This window comes from Argiope bruennichi, chromosome 4 (assembly GCF_947563725.1).
Source record: "Argiope bruennichi chromosome 4, qqArgBrue1.1, whole genome shotgun sequence".
Lineage (NCBI taxonomy): Eukaryota > Metazoa > Arthropoda > Arachnida > Araneae > Araneidae > Argiope > Argiope bruennichi.
The window spans coordinates 82,801,537-82,826,029 of NC_079154.1; the positions used below are offsets into that span (position 1 = coordinate 82,801,537).

The 24,493-nt window shown below is 29.1% G+C and overlaps 1 protein-coding gene and 1 long non-coding RNA gene across 2 annotated transcripts in view; one reads left to right on the top strand and one right to left on the bottom strand.

The window, feature by feature from the left end:
* The window catches only part of LOC129967168 (hemocytin-like), a 141,093-nt gene that overhangs the window by 23,422 nt on the left and 93,178 nt on the right, over positions 1–24,493 (bottom strand). The window contains exons 46-61 of the mRNA XM_056081865.1: positions 23,963–24,112; positions 22,226–22,364; positions 22,048–22,101; positions 21,655–21,757; positions 20,643–20,764; positions 19,075–19,175; positions 17,666–17,813; positions 16,255–16,296; positions 14,394–14,669; positions 12,902–13,068; positions 10,069–10,167; positions 9,055–9,211; positions 7,406–7,489; positions 5,920–6,042; positions 3,117–3,379; positions 738–949 (exon numbers count right to left, since the gene is read on the bottom strand). Of these exons, the coding sequence (XP_055937840.1) occupies positions 738–949; positions 3,117–3,379; positions 5,920–6,042; positions 7,406–7,489; positions 9,055–9,211; positions 10,069–10,167; positions 12,902–13,068; positions 14,394–14,669; positions 16,255–16,296; positions 17,666–17,813; positions 19,075–19,175; positions 20,643–20,764; positions 21,655–21,757; positions 22,048–22,101; positions 22,226–22,364; positions 23,963–24,112 (2,240 nt within the window). The remainder of the gene's footprint in view (positions 1–737; positions 950–3,116; positions 3,380–5,919; positions 6,043–7,405; positions 7,490–9,054; positions 9,212–10,068; positions 10,168–12,901; positions 13,069–14,393; positions 14,670–16,254; positions 16,297–17,665; positions 17,814–19,074; positions 19,176–20,642; positions 20,765–21,654; positions 21,758–22,047; positions 22,102–22,225; positions 22,365–23,962; positions 24,113–24,493) is intronic.
* LOC129967169 (uncharacterized) overlaps positions 1–24,493 on the top strand; it is a 100,736-nt gene that overhangs the window by 23,210 nt on the left and 53,033 nt on the right. The window lies entirely within an intron of this gene.

Genomic DNA, 24,493 nt, shown 5'->3' on the forward strand with positions numbered 1-24,493 from the left:
TTTAAGAAAATTATAGCAATTCCTGTATATATTAAAAGGAGCGGCCAGTCACAAACTTATTTTATAGGGAAACAGAAATCCGACACCAAAATTCATTTACTTCTGTATATTAAAAAATAAAATGTCTCACCTCGTTTCCTCGTGTTTAACTTAGTCTATATTGAGTTCTCATAAAATTAAATGTAATAAGAGGTTTATTTTGGAACATGTATTTTAATTTCGAACCATGGTTAGGTCAGACGAGGAGGTTTTTCCCGTCCTTAGATTTCCTTTCTAAACTTTCTTATCACAATAGTTGGAGGACGATTGACCATCAAAGTCAAATTCAACGTCTATTGGCTCGTATGCACAATGGATCAGGTTCTGCTCCGAAAGCCAAATCTTACCAACATACCACAGCGACCCCATCAACGTAAAAGAGTATCACCATCTTGACCTTTAATTATTTCAGAAATTCTATATACTAGTTGAAGAATATTCATAATCTAATAGATTTTGATAATAGTCATCCTCTTGGATAAGTGAAATAATATATGCGGATAATCGATGATCAGAATTTTTATAATTAATTTGTAAACCTGAGGCAAGTAACGCCTTCGCTGACTAGCTGATAATGAACAGATAATCAGGATATAGAAGTGAAGACTGCTGTCTCTTAAAGTTACAAATACAGAGCAAATTAAAATAAATTATATGGGAATAAAATACGATATCTTCGATTCGGTCAGGAAACTTACTGAAGTACTTGACAGGTGGTGATGGCCCTCTTCATGTATACTTCTGGACAAGAGGGTGGAATGCATCTCTCCAGCGGTCCTTTGCTCCAACTATCTCCGAACTCCTGGTTAGTTTTCACTATCGTGCCGTCTGGAGTGGAACGATCATCCTCCACTTGTTTGTTGTAGAATCCACACATTCCTATTACTTGGTTCATTAAGCAGTGAGACACCTGAAGGAATCACAAGAATTTAATTAAAAGAAAACATTAATAAAAGATAAAATAAAAAGGAGTCATTTCCTGACAGACATAATTTCACGTGCCACCTAATATTGAACTGCAAATTGTTTTATGCTGTGAAATGACGTCATACCCTTTTCATACAGCAGAATGTACAATGGATTCGAACATTGTATTGGCACCTGACCATGTGAGTCAAATATGTCATAATACTGAAAAAATCATGGCATTAAAGGAACAAAACAATTCATTAATGAATACAACGCCAGGGAATGTTTTTGGATTGTAAATTAACCCTAAAAATCATCAGACTAGGTGAAAAATTATGGATTTTCGTATTTGGAAACAATTATATAATTTGCAACCAGCTCCAAAATACAAATTTCGAGATAGGCTTTGAAGTTGGTTTAATTTTTCTCAGAAAACCATATTCACTTAAAACATTTCATAATCTAAAAATTCATAAAAATGGAGATATTATTTGTGCAATAACGGTTACCTTGCAGCATAACCGTTCACTTTTAAATTTTACGAAACCAACCATTAAAGAAATTCTACATAAAACAAAAGACAATAAAATAATAATGTCTCTAAATTCAGATTTTGAAAACAAAAAGAATGGAGGAATATTTATTGTCGTCTCCAGTTAGTTTAAACAAAATTTACACAAAACAAATAAACTTTTCAAAGCATCAAACATAAGGAGTATATCCTAGAGCAAAAATTGCATGACATTAAGAGAATAAAGTACACAGAATGTATGCAATAGAAGTATGTGATGACTTAGCTTTGTTTGTTGGTGTCTTGCAGTTATGTACAGTAAATGTTCATGCTTATTTATGAAATATATCATTACTATTTGTTACAAATATTTTAATAATAAAGATAACAAATGTCTGTCATTTTATTCTAACTAAACTTTTTGATCACATCAATGATTCGAATTTTTTTTTTTTATATTAGTCGAAAATCTATTAAAAAGTGAGAAGAAACAATCTTTCATTTTTCATTACGACTATATTAATTAATTTTACCAATATCCTATTATATCCTTATGTAAGGTTTCAGTTAATTTGTTTTGATATTCTTATGATGATGGTTATAAGAAACTAACTGACTGTGACAACCAGCTTGTTCGCCCAGATAGGCTTTTTAGGCTATTAAGTCATGAATATGGATTGCATTTTTAAAAAATTCACCTTGTTATTCAATACGACTGATAAAATGAATTTAATTAAATCAATGTGCTACTAATTACTGTGAGTGCGAATTAAAAAGTCTATATACTACGAAACAGACGCGGAAGTGAAAATCCTATTTCAGAGTTAATTTTCTGAGAAAGCAATTTTTTAAAATCAATTTTAAATCAAAATCATTTTAAATCATTTTAACATTGGTGAAAACACGTGATTGAATTTTCAGATGGATTAATTTAAATTTTTATAAACCATTACATAGCTTGACCGCCATGTTTGAAGTTTTGTTGAAATAGCATAATTGTTGAGATATAAACCGAAAAACTGCATTTCCTACTTTGTTTAAAAGATCATTGATTTGTTTCGTAAGCAACATAAGTCAGTAAAATTTAATTTGAATTTATTGATTTATAATAGTTACCGATTATGTATGGTATTTAAAAATGCTATCAATTTTTTTTTAAATTGTAGAGAAAAGAAATTGATATTAAAGAAGGAGAAGAAGTAAGTTTTGTGTTTTAAAATAATGTAAAAGCTATTTTTATGAAATAATAGTTTTTAATTATAATCAATTTTAGTAAATAAGTCTTAGCGATTTCCTATCTGGCGAAAGTTAAGGCCTTCTCGCTGGATAAAATTTTCTGTTTGACGCCTATTTCCTGATTTCTTTTACATCCTTTTTCTTATTACTGAATGGAGTTTTCTTGATACAGTGAGCTCTCTTCAAAGCATTTCTAAAAATATCTTCTAAAAATATATGCTCTTCCTTTAATGAACGAAGTGCAGAATAAGTGCAGCTTTAAAGACGTTTAGGAAGTAATCTGAAATTTTCGCATAGTGATTTGTTTACATTTGACTGTCTCCATTCGACAATAATAAGAGTGATTTCTGTACCGCTTACTTTAGTATTTTTTACATATAAATCCAGATAGGAAAGTAAACTAATAAATTTTAGTGCTCACTATGATTCTGGCATCCTGAAGGCCATCCCAAATGACATCAAAATGATACTTTTTCGAACTGAAAACGAGGAATTTTCCTTTTTTCAAGAGTTCGAAATCCTGGAATCTTCGGGAGACGATATACAGATTCTCTGCAGGTACTCGAGTATCCTGAACTGTCACGTCATCTACTCCAGGCCCTATTTTGAGTACGACATTATCCACAGTGATGATGAGGTATCTGTCGCAGGAATTGGCATTATCAGGAGAGCAAGTCTTGTGAACTAAATGGAAAAAAAAAGAGGAAATTTGCAGCAGTTTTAATATTTTTATCAAGTGACATAAAAGTAATCATTTCAAATATGTAAAAATGTATAAAAATGATTCGAAACTGATAATTCAAATTTAGTTCGAAGGTAAGCAATTGTTATGGTTATTAATCTCTTGACAAGAAACCGACCTGATAAGATTTATAGTTAAATAGCACATTTCCCAAATAATAAAAATATGACTCACGGATAAAAAAAAAGTGGGCGTGGTTTTTCCAAAACTTTCTAGCACACTCTATAATAAAGGTGTTATGTCCCAAAGAACGCCTCGCATGACATTGGCATGCGATAATTATGAAATACTTTTTGGCGTGTATTTAGCATTTTTATTGAATCTATCGTGTAATTCATTAGCGAGTTTTTTTTAGATGATTACTTTCTGGCATACGGTTATGAGTATCCAAAAATCGAATTTGTGTTTTAGACACGTTTTTCCCGACAGACTAAAACAGAAATTTTACACAGAGATACACTTCTAACCATAAAAATCTTATACAGAATTTCATATATTTTAAGTCATTTTATTTTTGACTTATCGTATTTACAGGTTTCTGAAAATATAGACCGACAGACGGTCAACATGTTATTGGATATGCACAAAATTTGATAGATGTCTATACTATAAACGTTAAATCTATGTACCAAATTTTATCTATCTAGCTTTTTCATTTTGTAGTTATCGTCTTTTCTTAGATTTGAACTACCGGACCGACAGACTTTTCCTGTACGGAGTTTGCACAAAATTTGACAGAAATCGACACATTTGATCTGAAGACTGTATACTAGCTCAAAACATTTTTGAGTTATCTTTATTGGAGACACATTTTTTCAAAAATGTTTTTTTCGAACTGAGGGAGATCTAAAACGTGGCGATTCGTCCAAGTCTCGAGTTCGAATTTTTTTAACAATTACAATACTTCCTCTATACTTTGTATACGAGAAAGTAAAAAGGGGAAAAAAACTAACCCTCAAAATATTTTGAAATAATTAATCTACAGCGAATGCCTTGATGGTAACGGAAGTAAGAAATAACAAAAGAAAATTAACGAGAGGTCTCCTCGAAGCTTTCTCGTAAATTCTCTCATATATGTACTTGTGTATTACTTGGTGGACAGTAGTTAAGAAAGCGCCTTTAACGAGCGATCCCTGACGATTCATCGCTGGGATGCTGTTCATCCAAAACAAGAAACAAACAGAAATACAAGAAAACAGATTCTATTTTTGATTTTCTTTTCCGACTGATTGAAATCACAATTTAACACAGAATTTCAACAATTGTGGTAAAAAAATTACATACTAAATATCATAAATTTAAGTCATTGCGCCTACATGCTTGTGAAAATACAGATCGATGGATGGTTCCAAATTTGATACACATTTACACTAGGTGTTGAATAATCTGCACACGAAATTTAATTCTCTTCCTTTTCTGATTCGTATGTTGACTTTATTTGGATCAGACAAACTTCTATACAGATATCACTCGATAGAAATTTGAAAATTTGGTTCGAAGATCATATCAAATTTCATCCGTATAGTTTAAAGTGTTTTTGAATTCACGTGTTCAAAGACAGAGGTGTTTCTCGAACCCAGGGAGGTCTGAAACATTTGACATATCTTCACGAGTTCGAATTTTTTGACGATTACGATACTTTGTATACTTCATGTAAGGTAAAGTAAAAATTTCGCATAGGAAGGTATGGACGTACGCATGGCGTACAAACACAAGCATGGCATATTGCAATATAAAGTTCTGTTTGTACATAAATTTTGCTCTCATGCAATCGACAAGTTGATTTCAAAGGAAAAAAAAAACATGATTTAATATGCATATCATGAATTTGCTAATATGTATATAATATGCTGTGGAATAGGAATGATTGGGCAGTTGAGTGATTGTAAAAAGAACATCATGCCAGCTGTCAAAAACGATATCATCAAACGATATATCTGCCATAAATTCTTTTTCTTTTGGTGGAAGGGGAGTAAAAAGAAAATCGAGTCTGTTCATAGGGAAATATACCTCATATTTTAGATGAATTTGGCCAAAATTTCCCACATATCTATAAATTTTGTTAAAGGTTATTTGACAGACATTCTCCACATTTCTCATTTCATATTCTAATTGTTTTGTTAGTATGCATGCGAAAAACAGAATAATCTCTTCCCCTTATATTTTTTAATACATCAGAAATAAAAACGTGAACATTCAGTGTTTGTCTGAGGCATGAAAATGTATGAAAATCTCAAACGCAATTTTTAATGCATATTTTACATAACAAAAACTAAGATAACTATTGTTATCAATTAATTTAAAAATAATTGTAATAAATTAATTTAAAAAGTGGCGTAGTGAAATAATTATAGCCATTGCTAACTCGATATGTTATTTAGTTTGAGTTATTAGTTTAGTAACTAAATTGTTAGCATATTTTATATTCTTTATGTGTTTAAAAGAGCATTTGAGTCAAGTTGGAAGAATAATAACTTCTTACCTGTAACGGAGTACAGATTGCTGTACTTTTCCCGCATGAGGAGATGATCGCATATGTCGTATTGGTAGTACAGACCATCGAAAGTTTCAAACATATTCGAGACCATTTCGCAGGTGTCCGTAGCTAAATAAGCAAGAATAATTCATAGATTATTTAGAGATTCCATTCGTGTAAAATAAAAATGCGTATAAATTAAATAAGATAATAAATTGTTTCGATGAATCTAAAAACTTGAGTCCTGTCAAAACAAATTAAACTAATTTCAAATGTACGAATGAGTTAATTAAATTTAAAAATCTAGATAAAATATTATTTTTCATTACATAAATTAAGACTAACTTTTTTTTACCCCATCACAAAGTGGAATTCCTTCTATTAATGCCTTCATGGAAATTGTTTTAGATATAAAAGTTTGCAAATGTTTCCAAAGCAAAATCCAGTTAAATGAAGCGAAGAAACTAAGTAGAGACTCAGTTAACGTTGATAATAAACTCTGATGCTAAGTAAATGAAAATATTCGATAACGAAGAGGAAACAAAGAACACGTTTTTTATGTAAAAATATTTTCGTAGTGTATTTAACAATATTTTTCATTAAATACCTTTTTCATTTTTAAAATAATAAAGTAACTTAATAGACTAATCATCTAGGTTTACCTAATTAAGAAAAAGTAAAGCTGCATGGAAATAATCTATACAGATAAAAAAATTGCTTTTAAAGTAAAATTTGAAAGAACTACAATTTTTTTTTAAAGTATTGCAGATCAATGCTTTGTAGCTGCTGTATCACTCTTACTTTATAAAAAGGATAATTTCCTTAATCGATGTTTCCTCATGCAGTTCAGTACAATTTTAAACTACTCCTATACCGTTTAGTTCATCGTTATGCTGTATTTTAACATTATTAATTTCTTCAAGTTTATCTCAGACAGCTTTTACAATCTGGAAAATTTCATCGTCCGCTATTTCATATTATTCATCAGCAAAACATGGATGTAAGGACAAAAATTAACGGATGATAAATATCGACATTCGATTCCAATCGATTTGGAGTCATCATTAATTCTAATAATTTCTTGACCTCGACACCTTGAAAAGAGCAAAATAGAACCCATCTATTAAAAATGAAAATAGAGATGGCATTCTTATATTTATGCTTTAAAAATAATTCTGATATCGGATAAATGTCTTTAAACTGGAATGTCATATAACTGAAATCCTATTGTACCACAGGTAAACTAATGCGTATAAAAAATGCATCTTTTTTCAGAGTGTGAATTTTCTAACTGAATAGAGTGCTGTATGAAAGAAAATATGGCATCTTATAAATTAAAACACGTTTAAAGAATATTGCGATAAAAATAAGAAAATGGCACTGAACTACTTTTTTAGAGATTTAAGGCAATCAAAATGAAAAGTAGAACTTTATTATGATAGATACGTTTTTGAAAATAGTTTCTTTTAGTAAGCATGAAGTGGAAATTTACCATCGGCATATTCGGTAGTACAAATAATAGGAGCTTCGGTTGTCGTTGGAGCAATAGTAGTAGTTGTAGTTACTGGAGGAGGAGCTGAAAAGCAAAAAAAAAAAAAAAAAAGTTAATAAACTTAATTTTATATAACTAAAATTAAATTATATCTAAATTAGATAACCGGATAAAGATGAAAGAAAAATCAATATTTTCGAAATTGTTCCAGAATGCTACTTATATATCCTAAGGTGTTTGCACTTGCCTAGTACGCAGGGAAATGTTTGAGAATAGCATTAACAAAAATATTCTAAAAAAAGATCCATATTTGCCTTTTCTGATAAAGATATAATGTTGATGTTTTCAAAATTCAAATGTTTTCCATTTGTACCTACCAAAAAATAGCTCTCTCCTACATAATTTAAAAATTCAAAAGGATATTTAGCGCTAGACTAGCACAATTGTTAATTTAGTATCAACATTTCAAAATGCTTTTATGAAAAATTTCTTGAATACATTAAATGAATCACTTCTTTATAATCAATATAACTTGCACCAAAATTAGTACATTATATACATTCACTGGACAATATAGTCAAGAGTATGAAATGACTGAATGTTTAATTCTGGAGCCTAGCTAGTGTGATAATTCCCATGCCTCAAAATCAGGGACAATTTTTCATGCATGAAAACAGAATGGAATTATTCGTGACTGATCACAATTTACTTTTCACGCTTAGCTTTCATCTATGAGACCAAATCGGTATTTGTCGGACGGGGCGATTTATAAAGAATTCGAACTCATTGGATAAAGAGTGTTTGGAACATTTTTCTTGAATTATGAATGGGAACTCAATGCTAAATAATACAATGCAATAATTCAAAATTCTCATAATGCGTTCTTTTAACATGATTACTTCTAAAAAAGTTTAGAACATCTTGGTAAATTGGTAGCTTTTTGCAATTCCGTTAAGCAGTGAAGAAAATCGCGTTATAGAAATGTAACGATGAATCTAGTTTATAATTTGATACATATCTATCAATCTGATATAAGGCTCAGTTTGTTTGAAGCAATTTTTAGTTGTTAAATTTAGATGTTAGATGCACGAAAAAATCCAGTTAGTTAACTGTTAATGATGATTTTTAACTAACCGTTAAAAATCCATTTAGATGCAGGAAAATAATTCCAAATTGGTTCTGAGAAGTTTCTTCAAACTAGATTTCTCACACGTTTACACTAATTTAAAACTCAAAAATGAATTTTTAACATATTTTCGGGGTATATGAAAATATACCCCGAAATTATTGTGGTTTATATAAAATGGTTAATATAAGGGTATTATGAGCGATTACTCTAATCAACCCTAAAGCATACAAAAATTTTGAATGATCAAAATGCCGCGACAGCATGGACGGGAACTGCGCTTGAGTCTTAAGGGTCATCGCCGGCCACGGGACAACCTCTCTCGTAGGAGGCACACACATCCCGTCATCCCGGTAGCCGATCTCGCACTATTTCTGTATTCATGAGGGCGGCGAGAATCAACCACCTTATTGGAGACTTCTCATGACCTGAGATCACCTTCATTCACTTGAGATGCTCCCGGTTGGGGATTTCTATAAGAGAAAATGAAAACAAATTATTTTGTAAAAGCAAGACGCCTTACTAGTTGGACAGTTGATTTCGTCATCGGGACAGTCCTCCGTGCCATCGCACCATTGGAATTCACTGACGCATGCGCCATTGGTAGGACACGTAATTGTTCCATCGGGGCAACCAATGCACCGACATTCGCAATACTCATCCAACTCAGACTTCTGACCCTAAAATGACCAATAAACAAAGATCAAGATTAGATATATATTGAGAATAAGAGTAAAGATGCAGCATTTGCAATGATTAAGGTTAAAATGTCATTTTTTTTTCCAAATACGAAAAAAGTATACAATTTAACAGGATAATGTATACATGTTGGCATATTACCAATAAATGACGACATATGGCATGCATGATAAAATACTTTAAAACTCTCTACAGAGTAGACCATTGGCTTTGGTTTGCAGTTTCTTAAGTAAGTAGTGTGTGTCAGCCAAAAATGTGTTTTTCAAATTTTAATTTGATTTGTAATTAAAAATTAATAAGAATTGTAATATATTTCTATAATACCGCCTAGTTTATAACTGGGAAACAGACATTTTTTTTACGTCACTTTAAAACTAAAACAAATAAGCTTTTCAGTTATTTTATTTCTGCACAATGTATTTCTTTAATTATAACAGATTCTCAAAGATATTATTTATGCTTTGGGTACTGAATGTATACTCTTTGTTTTGGGTACTGAATGTATACTCAAGCACACGGCAATAATATTAAATAGGAATGTGTGCTTGTTATGTCTGTTATAATTCAGAAGAAATTTTAAGAAGTAAAATAAAGATAGATAGATAAATCAAGCCCGAAACATTATCAGCGTCAGAGATTCGAATCTCCTTTAAATTTTTGCTTTGGTACATTGTAGTGGAGTCCAAAACGAAACTTACCAAATCTGAGTAATAATTGAACAATGCGATGCATTCGTTTTAATAAAATGATTTACTTAAGTGATTCATGCAAGATTCTGTGAAATAAGTAAATACGACTTTTTGTTAAGAATATTTGTTTGGATGCATCAAAATGTTACCTGGAGACAGCTTGAACAATTTATAGGACTGCACATTGAATATCCTCCTAGTACGCATTCACATTTGTCGCAATTTTTCGTCACCAGTATGTTAGGAGGCTGTAGAAAAAATAATGAAAAATCAGTTCTCCTATCTTGTAAATAGCTGTTTAGTACAGACAATTACATATGATGAATTTGAAATAATAACAATGAAAATAAACTGTTATAGAATGCCAAATATATTTCGTTAAGTTAATATATGTTCTGAATGTTTGATGAAGTATATACTTAGAAAATTATTATGGGCTCGATAAATCATGAAATTCATATCCCTTTTATAAAAAGTTGTGCTATTTTATAAATTTATAATGCCTGCGTAATTAAGTTTATAAATGTTGTAATTTGTAATGTCCTTTAGATTAAATTTCTGCCTTATGTTTTAATAAAGTTTGCTAAATATGTTGTGCTCCTAATTCAAAAATTTCTCTATTACAGAAATTTTATAAATATAAATTTTACAGTGGTTAGTGAATTTAAGATAATAAAAATGCTATGCACACAATTACAATTTAAATAATCCAAAACATAATAATAATAATATATATAATTTTAATTATATACAATAATTAATATCAAACTTTCAGTTATGTTCATTTATTATCTATTATTTTCTGTATCTATCTATTTTAAAGATACACAAAATATTATCGCATCTACATCTAGATGTAGATATAAATATGTGTTTAATATCTAAATATATAAATATAAAATCAAATATACTAAAATTTTGCAATAATAAAACATTGCCAGTAGTACTAAATAGAACAAATTGTGTCTTTTTAAAATTGTAAAAGTAATATTTCTTTCTATTTATCTTTAAATTCATAAGTTAAACACTTTTTAATAGAAACTCACAAAATTTTAACGTCAACCAAAGGAGCGAGACCGAAATTATCACTGTTTCAAATGTTACCCAATTTTGTTAAATGTTGTTTTTAGATACATAGGAATATGATCAAAAGCTTTTAGAACAGCATGATTTTGGCTTTTTTTTAGGGGGGGGGGGTATCTATATTCTACAACTAGATTCTAGAAATAAAAAAAAAATCGTTGAAATGGAATGTAATGCAAACCATGTTTTTCAATGTTGATGTTTAAATCTTTAATATTTTTTTTCTTTTTAAAATAAATGCTAAACTGAGGAAAAAAAATCTATATAATTAACAGATTCTATTCCGATTTCCTTTCAAGCGAAGTTTCTTTTGGGACAAACTGGAGCGATTACAGTTGTGGTAATGATTTTTGAGATCTCTAAATAATGGCAAAAAAAGCATATAATCAAAATTACGAATTAAATTCGAATTTATATAGTGCTAAATATATGAATATAAAAACATTGTGGAAACACAAAGTCAACACACTTTATGTGGATATTGCAATGCCAGTCGACTTTCATAAAACATCTTTTTAAAAAATGAAAACAAAAATCTTAAAAATATTTTGGCAAATTAATTACTTTTATTTGATAATTTTTTTCATGAAAGGAGGTTACACATAAAAAAATTCTAAAAGGGATTTAAACCATCATTTGATGGAAATTTGAATATGCAAATCAACAGCATCATGTTATTTATGTCTCAGTTATAAAGAAAAGTTTCAGAAAACATGCTTCTGCCTTTTATTTTTCATCTGCTTCAAAAAATTTCTGAATTTAAATTTCTTTTATTAATATTAATTGCTAAACTTACCCAAATTTTTTGATTATTTTAAATGGCAGGCTTTAAGAATATACTATTTAATTTTTATTACATGTAAATATAATCAAGTATTTCGAATTTTCATTCAGCCATATTTTATTGCATCTAACGAAAAATTTTGAAAAACACCCCAATAATTACTCTTAGAACAAAGTTATCGAATTAATAACTAAATGAAAAAAATGAATGAAGGAAAGTATAATAGAATGACCCTTTTTCTACATTTTATTACACTGAAACAGCCTCTAAACATTTTTTTAAAGATAACTCTTGTTATTTTGAATCGATTTGTCTGAAAGTTTAATACGATTTTTTCTCTTTATCCAAAATTATTTAAAATCCGAAAAATTGAAAGTTGCAATTGGGGAATTTGAAATTATATAAATATATAGATGGCTCATTATATGAATGCAATTTGCATGCTTTTCAAAAATGATAAAATTCCAAGTTGGATGACGTATCTTTCTTGAACTTAGCGTTTATAGATTTTGAATAATCAGTATCGAGATACTGTTTTGATGGATTGTACACTCTAGAGTCAAAAGATCACATTCCGATGTTCTCACATCCAGCATATTCTTCAGATCTTTTCCCATGTAAGCTTTCCTCAGAATAAGAATTTGAGGGAAAACAATTTTTAAGTTGCAAAGACGTGCAGTGATGAAAGCATTGGAGGTTATGGCAGAATAAGATTTGTAATCTGCATTTCCGTTTTTATATAAATTATGAAAAAAAAAATGTTTAGTTGGAAAAGATAAAACCAAGTATATGTTTCTATCATTATTCATTTCCCCATTCTGAATGCAGTTGTAGAAATAAATTAATTTTGATGCGAATTTTCTCCCGCAAATAAAATAACAAAATACACATACAAGTGAAAGTTTAATTTCAAACTACAGTATTTTACTTTACCATTTAAATGAAAGATAAAAGTAACATCAGCAACTTCAAAATGAGAATAAAGATTCAATTTTTACCTAGGTTTTAAAAATTTACGACATCAGTTTTATGTATATGTTTATTTTAATATTTAGTTTCTTCATGAATAGAGTTTTTATGCATTAAACGATTCCAAAGAAAACAGGCAAACATACTATGAATTTCTTTCCATCTCTGAAACAAGGACAATCGATGTCTGGAACGCAGCCGTACCCGTCACAAGAATGATGTTCAGGACAAGACACAGGACAGTTTTCCTTCAAAGATTCTGGCACTTCGGGACACAAAACAAGAGGACGAGCAGTGGTAGTCGTTTCAGCTTCTGTAAAATAATTTCAAAAGAAAGAAAAAAGCATTATTTCAGAATAGTATAAGTTCTTTAGGCATTTTACAAAAGTAAGAATACCTTTAAAAAAGTTTTACGAGAATTATATGAAGAGAAGAGAAATTAAGCTTTAGGTTAGAAAATCATTTGCCATCCGATCAATCGTATATTCTGCTAAATGAGAAAAGATGTTAGAGATCAATTAGATTAGATCTTTCAAGGATAAAAGGATAAAATCATGCATCATGTTCACTAAGTGAAATTTTCTCGTTAAATTATCATCAGGCTATACATAACGCCGTCTACCGAATACTGAGAAATAACAATACTGTAATATAAACCTTGAACTATCAGCTATATTAGTAATGCTTAGCATCGAGAAAACGCCCCTATTCCTACTTATTATTTTACATAATTTTCTAATGTGTTCAAGAATTCTAGCACACCTCTATGTCAGAAATCATATCTAGAATTCACAGCAGTCTACATGTGTAAAATATAGCTTCTTAAAGTAATATATGATTGTAACGCAGGCGCCATCTGGTAATCGAAATCAAGTTTGGTAGACGGCTGATGACTTTCTATAATGGTTCTATCTAAACATATTTCACTCGGAAAAATTTGTTGAATATTATTTTATAGTTTTTGGTCTGCATGTACTAGGTTGTGAGGGTTCTTATCCATGTGTGCCTTGCGATGTTCTTCTAAATATGAAATGTTATCGTGATAAATACAGTCCGCGATGTTCATTATATCAAGAATTTCCATTTACTCTTTCAACGTTAAAATTTCAAAATGCTTTTGAATATATTTAATTAACCTGAATAACCATTGTTGTTATTGGGTACTGTCAAATTTTGATTAATCAGCATGAAATTGATTTATATTTTTTGTAGAAAAATATAAGTTGTTGTAAAAATATAAGTTATATAAATATAAAATATTATATATAAATATTAAAATATTAGCCGGCGTCCTGGCCTAGGGGAAGCACATCTGTGGGATCTGGTCGTCCGGGTTCGAGTCCTGGTTCGGGTATGGTTGTTCTTTACCTGTGTTCTATCTGTCAAGTGTATGAAAGAGCTCCCCTGTAAAAAGGGGTTGTGCAAGCGAGTGTGTGATTATTATCTTCATATGAGCTAGAAGTCAAACTTCCGCCATCGGGTGCTCAGGGGCCTTTACCCTCAGAAGCTACTGACCAAACTCGGCTTAAAATCATTGACTTCGTCAGCGGGCTTGTTAGACAAGTGCCATAAGTAACAACAGCATATTAAAATATTAAAAAATTGTAAAATAAAACATTGTAAGTAAAATTTGCTTACCGCAAGTCCAGCATTTGATCCTCACTTCGTAATTGTAGCACATACCCGAATTCTGATTTTGGTTTAGACACAAAAGTCCTTGCTGTGTGTCGCAGGTGACAATTTGACCTGTTTCTGAATAATCTTTCTTGGTCACAGCAGACCTGCATTCAATTTCGAATGGGTTACCACATATTTTTGAAGCCGCAATAATTTGATCAATTTGTTCTTCATCACCGTAGGGGTTCGAAGCCGGATCGGATAAACTCAACCATGGACCCAAGATGGTGCAAAATTCTAGATGGAAAATTCTGTGATTATTATTCTAAGAACATCTATCTGAAAACAATGATATAAACAGGAAATACGTACAATAGAATTTGATTCATTCGAAACAGATCGCATCGCTATAAAATTAGAATTCGAGTTAAGAAAAATTGTATCTAACTATAAATTAAGCAGGAGAAGACGCCAATTGTTTAACTAAAAATAGTAGTAAATTGTATTTTTAAAAACCAACAAGTAGTATTTTTAACATATAAAATAATAATTATAATTAAAATTTTTAATAATTTAAAAATTGTAATTTCAACAAGTAAGTAATTTTAATAAACAGACAGTATGTAATACTTTAGAAACAACAATTGTACAATAAAACTTAAAAAAAATAATATAGTTTACATCTAATATGTTCGAAGATTTTTTGTTTAAAGAATAAGAAATGTTTTTTTTCTTTGAAAATATTGTCCATTGGTAAATTCTACAAATGAAAAAAAAAAAATCACTTCTATCGCAAAGGACACAAAATAGGGACATATTTAAATAACTAGAACAATTAAGAAATAAGAAAAAAGTTTTTAAAATAGTGTTTAGGTTTGATTTCGAGTTAATCAAAATTAATCGAATTTAGACGATATCTTGAATATGTTAATAAAAAAGGAAACACAGAAATTTTTTTGAATTATTTACAAATTCGTTCCACAATAATCTCATGGATAATTATGTTCTATCATACTATTTTAAGACTTTCGAATTTATTAATTTGAATTTCCTCTAAATGTGTGTGATGGACTATGCATTTTGAAACTGTTTCTCAAGCATATAATTGAATTTAGTTAGCTTAGAAAATGTCTTTTTGTAAGGAATTTTTTGAAAGACCAGCGATATCTTTTTTAAAAAAACTCTATTTGCTCATTTTAAAATTCAACGTTTTTAAAAGATGTTAACTTATTGCTTTGAAAATGCAAATTCGATATTGCATAGTGAAATAAATAAGTAAAAACAATAACAATGAGTTATAAACCTCGCAGCTCAATATTTTAAATTTTATCATGTTTGTAATCTCGATTTTTAATTAAAATTATGATGAATATTTAGGCGTATATTCTTCTGTGATTATTTTTTTGAGTAAGAAGCTAATACAAATGATCATGATTCAATTCATGTATTTGAATGAATTATTAAATATTAAAACTAACACATTAGAAAAAAATATTTTTTAACCATTTATTTGGATATTATATTTTTATTTCACGATAAATTTGAAAATTATAATGAAATGACTTGGATTTTTGAAAATGTGTTGATGAAATGTGAAAATATATTGCATTCTATTTAGAAAAATATGTTGTGTTTTTTTTTTAATTCACAAATGGTAAAAGCAGGAGTTGTATATTGCCGCATTAAATATTTAACACGATAACACTGTGTAGCAACACTGTTAGAATCCAATGCAAGTAAAATTAATACATAGTATTGGATCTTCATCCAATACTATGTATTAGAAAATGTATCCAATACTATGTATTCTGAAAAAAAAAACCTTATAAAATTTATAAACTGAATTAATATGTTAAAGAAAAACTGCAGTTATCTTTCTCACCTGTTTCAGTAATGAGGAGTGGTGGTGGCATAGTGACTTCTCCTACAAAATAAACATCAATATTATTTATTATTTCATCGTTATAAAAAAGAAATATGAAGGCCTAAAGTAGTTTATAACAAATAATAATTACAATTGCATTCAAAATTCAGAATAATTTTGATTTCTTACAGCTAATTTTCCCAAATCCCCTGACGAAAAATCCAATTTTTGAATCGCCATCTACTGATCTCTTAAATAGCCCTATTAGCACAAAATGCCGAACAATATTGCTATACGATATCACCACGTTATTGGCTGCCATTAAGAGTGTCGAACAATACCGTGGAGATAACGGGAAATGTGGTTAATAGGAAATATGTTTAACGCGAATATTGGTACAGAAAAAATTCTATATAAAGGATAAGATTATTAGATATTTCAGAACATAATTTTGAATAAGATCCGCATAAAAGAAATCACAGCTCTAGTTCTAAGTTATTTTTTATGTTAATTTCTTCTCTTTTTCCATTGCACTACTCAAATTATTTGTCTAATTTGCTCGAAACGAGTTTTAGAACAGCAGATATAGTAGATTATTTATAAAATGGAATTGAATAATATGATGAATATTTTTTAAATGTTCAAAAGAAGTGATCATCAATCATTTCAATCCCTTATAAGACTGAAATAATGAAACATGTTATACGATATTGCACAATATTTTTCAATATTATATTAAAAATGTACGGTATTGTATAACATTTTTTACGAATATGGTTCCGTGTCAATAAACATTATACAATATATTCTTGCTTTTGCAAAAGCAAAAACAATCTTCTAAACTTTTGTACATCTAATTATTTACATGCATTTAGCCATATATACTGCACTATCCTATATTTCTCCACCAACGGAAGGATCATCTAAGGTCAATTTAAGGTCATAAGGAAATATTAACAAATTCTAGTTTGATGGAAAAATGGATCCTATTTCCATTCCAAGTGCAAATGAAACATTTCTATCTTCTTCTATATGTTAATTATTGATTTTTAAAGTTGCTCTTGAATTCTGAATAACTTTCTGTATAAATAATATAGGTTTATTAAGAAACTCTGTGCTATACATTTTCAATAAAATTTAATGTGAACCATATCCGCACATTTAATTTCATTTACTTCTTGAAAAAAATAAAATTATTTTTGTAATGTGAAAAGACGTATAAGTGATCAATCAGAAAAGATAAAAGAAGTTATATTTCAAAACATCAAAACTTTACAAAAAAAATATGTTTTAACTGCAAAATTTTAATCCTTTTAAAAAATCTAATCCTTTATTACATGCAATTAACTTAATATGCATGTATCACACATGCATATTAAGTTAATTGATCTAATTAAGTTAAGATTAAGTTAATTAAGTTAATTCTTACCGTATGGAATGAAGCAACCATAAACTTCCATTCTCAAAGCAGCCCATGTATGATAATCGACTATGGTCACCTTGAGGAAACGAGCTGTAATCATCTCCGTAAATCTGTGCAGTTTCCTGCTGTCACGGTCTCTGTTTCCATCAAAGATCTTTCGAAAACGAATTTAAAATGTATTACAGACACGTTGCAAGAAAAAATATTAAAATGTGAAACAAAAATAAAGTTTAAAACATAGAAGTAATAAAAGAAAGTGAATTCCACTGACTATAAATGCCAAAATATCAAAATATATTCTTGATTTCAAAGATATGCAATATCATTGAAAACATTTCATTGAATCTTTTTCTAGAACTTAATTTATCGATTTAAAACCTAAGATTTAAAGAAAGAAGAGTTGAGAAAGAAAGAATTCATAGCGATTGAATAATTCTTTCTTATTTTGAGAGAAAAATTGTTTGTTCATATAATAATAATAATAAAATACAAATAATGTTAAAAACAAGAATTAAAAATAAATTCCATAAAGAAATTTTTGACGTTACTTTCAAAAATAGGTATTTTAAGATATTGTTTATGAAATGATTGCAATCATAAACTGAACCAGAAATTTAGTTTATTCAAAATAAGTTGTCAAAATTGTTCTGAATTACATATTATATTGGTTACTAATTCCAACTATTATATAAAGATAACACAAAGCGCGAATCAAAGTTTACTTTAGTAGCGTTCAAAAAAAAAAAAAAAAAAAAAAAAAGAACGCAAAAGATAAAAATGGTTAGGAACGCCAACTGGATCAGATAGAGGCCGAATTTCAGTTTAATTCGAACTCTAATTTTTTAAAAACTTTTAATAGTGAGCAAATAACAGTTTAAGAATGTTGAGATGATAGCATGCATCTTTTGTATGAAGGAGCTAACCATAATACAAAAGTAGGAACATGATTTTATGGTAAACAGCATTAAAAAAATGATCCTCAATAATCAATCTTTGCAAATACACACTGAGATTTCCCCAAATACGGGAAATTCAATTGCATGTATTACCAAAATAAAAGTATCATTAATTAAAAAGAATTTGTCCATCTTATTGACTAATGCGCGCCCTCTAGTTCATTCAGGTGGCGTTTCCAAACATACATTCCTGCTGTGTGGTTCTAGTTTCTTTTTATGTTTTTTACTTTTCCAATTTATTTATACACATCATCATAAGCCATTTTGTACATTTAAGTGTGTACGTAATTCAATTTTTGTTAGAAAACTATACAATTATACTCCTATTCTAAAATTACGACCTCAAAGATAACGCATAAAATTAATTGCTTTATTATTTATTCTCCATGCTGTATTTTCAGATTATTTTTGAAAATGTTTATTTGCTGAGGTTAACAACGAGGGTCATGACAATCTTACCCAATTTCCTGTTTCAGCAGAGTATGCCTTTTCCCATGTCACATTATCCGAACTATAGTGCACGTAATAACTCATGACCCAATAATCTTCATCTTCGAGACCTGCAGAAAAATTTTATGAGTTCTCATTATTTCAAATTTCTTCAAAATGCAAACATTCAAGCAATAAATAACATATCCTTGAATGTAACAAGAATGTACGAGACGAATGTTCATAATAAGGATGGAACAAAAATTTTGAAATTTGAAAGACTACGGAGATGACAATCATCTTTTTGAAACAAGCTTTGAATCCCACAAAATATGATATTTCGAATCTGAATCTAATGATGTAAAGAGGATAATTGAGCAATACATTTTTTTTGTTTCTGTCTTTATACGCGGCATTAAAAAAAGAAATAAATTTTAGATAATTTTCTTACAAGCGGTCTGTACGACTGAGAGTATGAATATTTATATCTCCTTTGTCTTTTATCGGATGGGATTGTGCCAGTGTCTGGGGCAGTCGGAAAGGAAGATAAAATATTTTTAATATTTGAAATAATATTCATTGAAATCATTTTAAATTATAAAGGAAGTTCTTAGCGAAGAAGGTATTGCAGTTTCCAATGAGGCCATTTCAATCCCATTTGGTCTAGCAAATCTAGTCAAGTCTAGACAAGGATTCATGGAGGTAATAAAGTGTAACAAATTCTATAACTCAAAGTGATCTTGGAACACAAAAGATAGAAATTTAATTTAGGGGCGGATTGTCTACCTGAAAAATTCTCACGGGCAACTAAAACTTATTTGAATTTCACCTCGTGAAAAACTAGGAAAGCCTCTCTTGGCAAATCTGATTATAGTGAATTATTACCAAAGCTCATATTGGTTTATCAGCCTTTGAATAATGCTGTTCAACAATAAAATCAGATAGAATTCCTCTGCATGTTTATCAGCTTTACTTTATTTCTGATTTTAAAAAAATATTTAATATATAGTTCTTTTTTTCTTATATATTTTTTGTACTTCATAAAAAAATTTATGGACGAAACTCAAAAATTTATCTACAAATGGCTTCGAACCCATTTTTATCTGTCTGATTCTGAATCTCGTTTCCAAACCTCATACCAGGGTGAAAGAAAATGTGGATGTTTGAATGCTGCCTTGATTAAAACAAAAATTTATTATCAGAAAACTATTTTATAAAACATTAAAAACTTTAAAGAGAACAAATATACTTAGATTAAGTAGGTTATTTTATTATAAACCATCAGATATATTTGTCGAATTTCTTATGATTTGAAAAAAAAATTATAACCCGTGTACAGCAATAGACCAGAGCATTTGAACCCCTTAGATGGTTGAAATGGGATATTTTTGCGACAAAACCTAATGTCACAAGTTATCAATATAAAAATGTAAAAGCATATACGAGCAATCAGAAATGATGATGTTACTGATGACATCGAAATTAATAAATAATGATGAATATAAAAACTTATTATAAATTAATGAATGCCAATTATTTGGCAGGTTTAGTTACAAATGGTGACTTCCTTTCAGATTAAATGTAAAATGAGGACCTACCTTGTGTTTCTATGGCTGTCAGGTTTCTTTCTCCCGTGAAATCAATTACAATGATTGGCTTGTAGTCATCCTTATGAGCAATCCAGCCACCAGTACCTTGTTCGTCCGAATGAGTGTTCAGTCTTATATGAAATAAGATAAATATTTTTGATAATTTCAGAGCGTATTAGCAAATAGGAAATTTGAAATACTGTGGCAATAGTTTTCTTTAATTTGTATTACTTTGATATTCTCTAATCGAACAGCATAAAACAAATGTACACTTTAAAAAATTGTGCGAATATTTTTAAAAAGCATTTCTTTAAGTTAAAAAAACCCTATTAAGACTAAAAAGGACTAAAAGCGATTGTTAAAAATAATATAAATGAATTATATTTCATTCACATCTCAGGAAATAGTATTTAAATATTATTTCGAAAAGAATGTTACTTAAGTAAAATTTAAATGAGAACATTTTGAATAATACCAAAAGATGTAGAATAAGATAAATATTTTTGATAATTTCAGAGCGTATTAGCAAATAGGAAATTTGAAATACTGTGGCAATAGTTTTCTTTAATTTGTATTACTTTGATATTCTCTAATCGAACAGCATAAAACAAATGTACACTTTAAAAAATTGTGCGAATATTTTTAAAAAGCATTTCTTTAAGTTAAAAAAACCCTATTAAGACTAAAAAGGACTAAAAGCGATTGTTAAAAATAATATAAATGAATTATATTTCATTCACATCTCAGGAAATAGTATTTAAATATTATTTCGAAAAGAATGTTACTTAAGTAAAATTTAAATGAGAACATTTTGAATAATACCAAAAGATGTAGAGTACAATTTCTTTAGTTCGGATTTTAGTTAGAAAAGTTTAAAAAAAATGTACTCATAAAATTTCTGTTTTGTAGCAAGCAGAATAAAATCTTTTACAAAATAAGAAAAAAAAAATTAGAAATATTTTTAAAATTATATTCTGACTTATTACCATTCTAAAAATAAGCCAAAACTGTTACAACGTACCTAAGTCTAGATTTATCGCTTCCTGGACCAGCAGAAGAAGAGACAGAAATCAGAGTATCGGGAAGTTGGTGGTTTTCTAAACCCATGGGCTCGAAACAGGCTTCTGTTCACAGCAAAAGAAAAATCTATTAATGTCTAAAACTAATTAACTGTTAATGTCGAAATGATATAACTTAACATATTTGTGAGACAATGTAGATTAGATTGGAATTTAGTTACTGTGGTGGCCTATTTCGAATTCAATTTAAAAGAAACAGATACAGTGAAAGACTCTTAGTCAGACGATTAAAGAAAAGCAGGTAAATAACATATTCAAAAAATATATTTTATTAATAAATTTATAAAAAAATCGCAATAATGAACAAAACGGAAAATAAAACAAATGGAACTTACCTATAAATGGCGGTTCCACAGTTGTACTCAAATTAGCTAAAACTTTATCAGGTTCTGCAATAAAATGAATAACAGATTAAAAATTATAAATTTCAATAAATTGGGGAAATGTCTGGCATCTTAAAAAGAATTCTAACTGGCAATCGAAGTAAAACATGGGCTATTTTATTTTCCTTACCAAAACATCCCAAGATTTCTAAACGAAGTGCGATCCAATTTTCCCAGCCAGCTGGGTTAATGCGTACGTAGCGGGTTCTGATCGGATATGGAAAATATACTTCAACAATAGTATCACTATCATAATTTCCAGGGAATATCTGTAATTGAAAAAAAATTATTATTTATTCGAAACCATACTTTAATTAAGCTTGTACAAATAGATTTATACAATTTCCATTTGATCAAATAGATTTACCAAGCTACCTTAAACATATTTTCATTTTATAATGCAAACTTTACAAGCTTCCATTTGATCATAAAGTAGTTCATATCAAGCTCAACAATAAATATTTTTATTTACAGCTGATGTTTAGCATCATCAACTCATCAGCTCAATATTTTAAATATTTATTTCGTATTGCATTTTTAAGTGAAGAAAAATGGGTATTGTTGTCATTAAAAATATCAGGCTGTAGCAAAAGATGAGACGAAACAAATGTGACTATAATACGATAGAACATTGCATTTAAGTCGATTCAACTATTGATACAAAAATGCGTGAAATAATGCAATGGAACCAGCGGGAAGGGATCCCTCCTAAACTGTCTCGCCTACTCTTTAATAAACATATCATGCCAAAGAGCATCTTGCATCGTACCGGCGTAAAATAGTTATGAAATATTAAATTTGGCGTGAATTTTGCATTTTTACTGAATCTATCGGGTCATCTTTGGCGATTCATTCCTGGCATGCAGTTAATAGAATCCGAAAATCGAATTTGTGTTTTAGAATCTTTTTTCTTAATCTATTGGAACAAAGATGTGACACAAAATTGCATTTGTAGTTACAAAATCCCATACCAAATTTGATATATTTAAGTCACTGCGTCTTTGAGTTATTATGTTTTCATGTTTCTGAAAGTACAGACCACTTGTTGGATTTGGCTCAAAATTCGAAAGGTGTCTAGACAATCGATGTTAATTATGCATATCGAATTTAATCTATCCAGCTCTCTTTCTTTTGTAGTTATCGTGTTAAATTATATTCGAACAGACGGGCAGATGAATTTTCTCAGAGCGGATTTAACTCAAAATTTGTTAGAAATCTGCAAATTTGGCATAAACACTGTATTCCAAATTTCAACCGATATTTTCTGGTTCAAATCGTTTTTGTGTTATCTTTGTCACAGACAGATAGACGGACAAAATAATAAAAATCGAAGTTCGAATTTTTTGACGATTACTATACTTTCTCTAAATTACATATATGAGAAAATAAAAATAAAATGCACAAAAGTAATAAGTTTTATTTCAGATAAAAAGTTGCCCTTTATTTCGAGTATAATATTTTCTGGTCATTATAATTAATCACTATTCATTTTTGAAAGAAACTGTTCAGAATTCACAATTTTTAGCATATCGCCAAGGATAGAAAGCGTTTAGAAATCACAATTTTTAGCATATCTCCTAACGTTGAAAGAAAATGTTCACAATTCACAATTTTTAATATATCTTCTAACATAGAAAGAAAGTGTTCTGAATTCACAATTTTTAGCATATCTCTTAGCGCAGAGAAAAAAAATTGAAAATTTTTTACAACACGAGTTAATGAAATTATTATATAAGAAAGCTCTTATCATTTTTGAATTTTCTTTATTTTTGATACTTAAAATGCTTTACTTATTTTTCATTTTCAATTTTCCTTCTTATATTAAGAATCAAAATTTTCAATAGAAAAGGAATAAAAATCAATGTACCTTTTTTTCAGTTCCTGTGATATCTGTGATATAATCCCAAGAATTTCCATCTTGGCTGTAGCTAACGGTGAAGGCAGTAACCCACTGGGGCACGGAATCACGCCCCTGAATTTTGATTCCAGTAATTTCATGTGGGGTAACAAAATCAACCTAAAGACACAAAAGACGTTATTGAAAAATAATTCTATAGGTATGATTTAAATAAAATTAAAGTCAAATATTTCAAATTAAATGTGATTAATGACAAAATTCATATTACATTCCAAATCAGATTGAATGTAATATAAAAGACAATTACCTAAATATTTACATTATTACAATTATTTACAATTATTTTTGACAAATCGCTTTCTTTTAACCTTTTGCACTCGGATGGTACCTCTCACTCACCATTCAAGATAGTGCATCATTTGACGTTTTGTTTATTTATTTGATTTTGATTGTTAAAAACGCCTACAGAATGGTAATAAGATGTAGACTCATTTTTTAAAAAGAAGTTCGACTTAAAACTATTATGTATATTTATTTTTC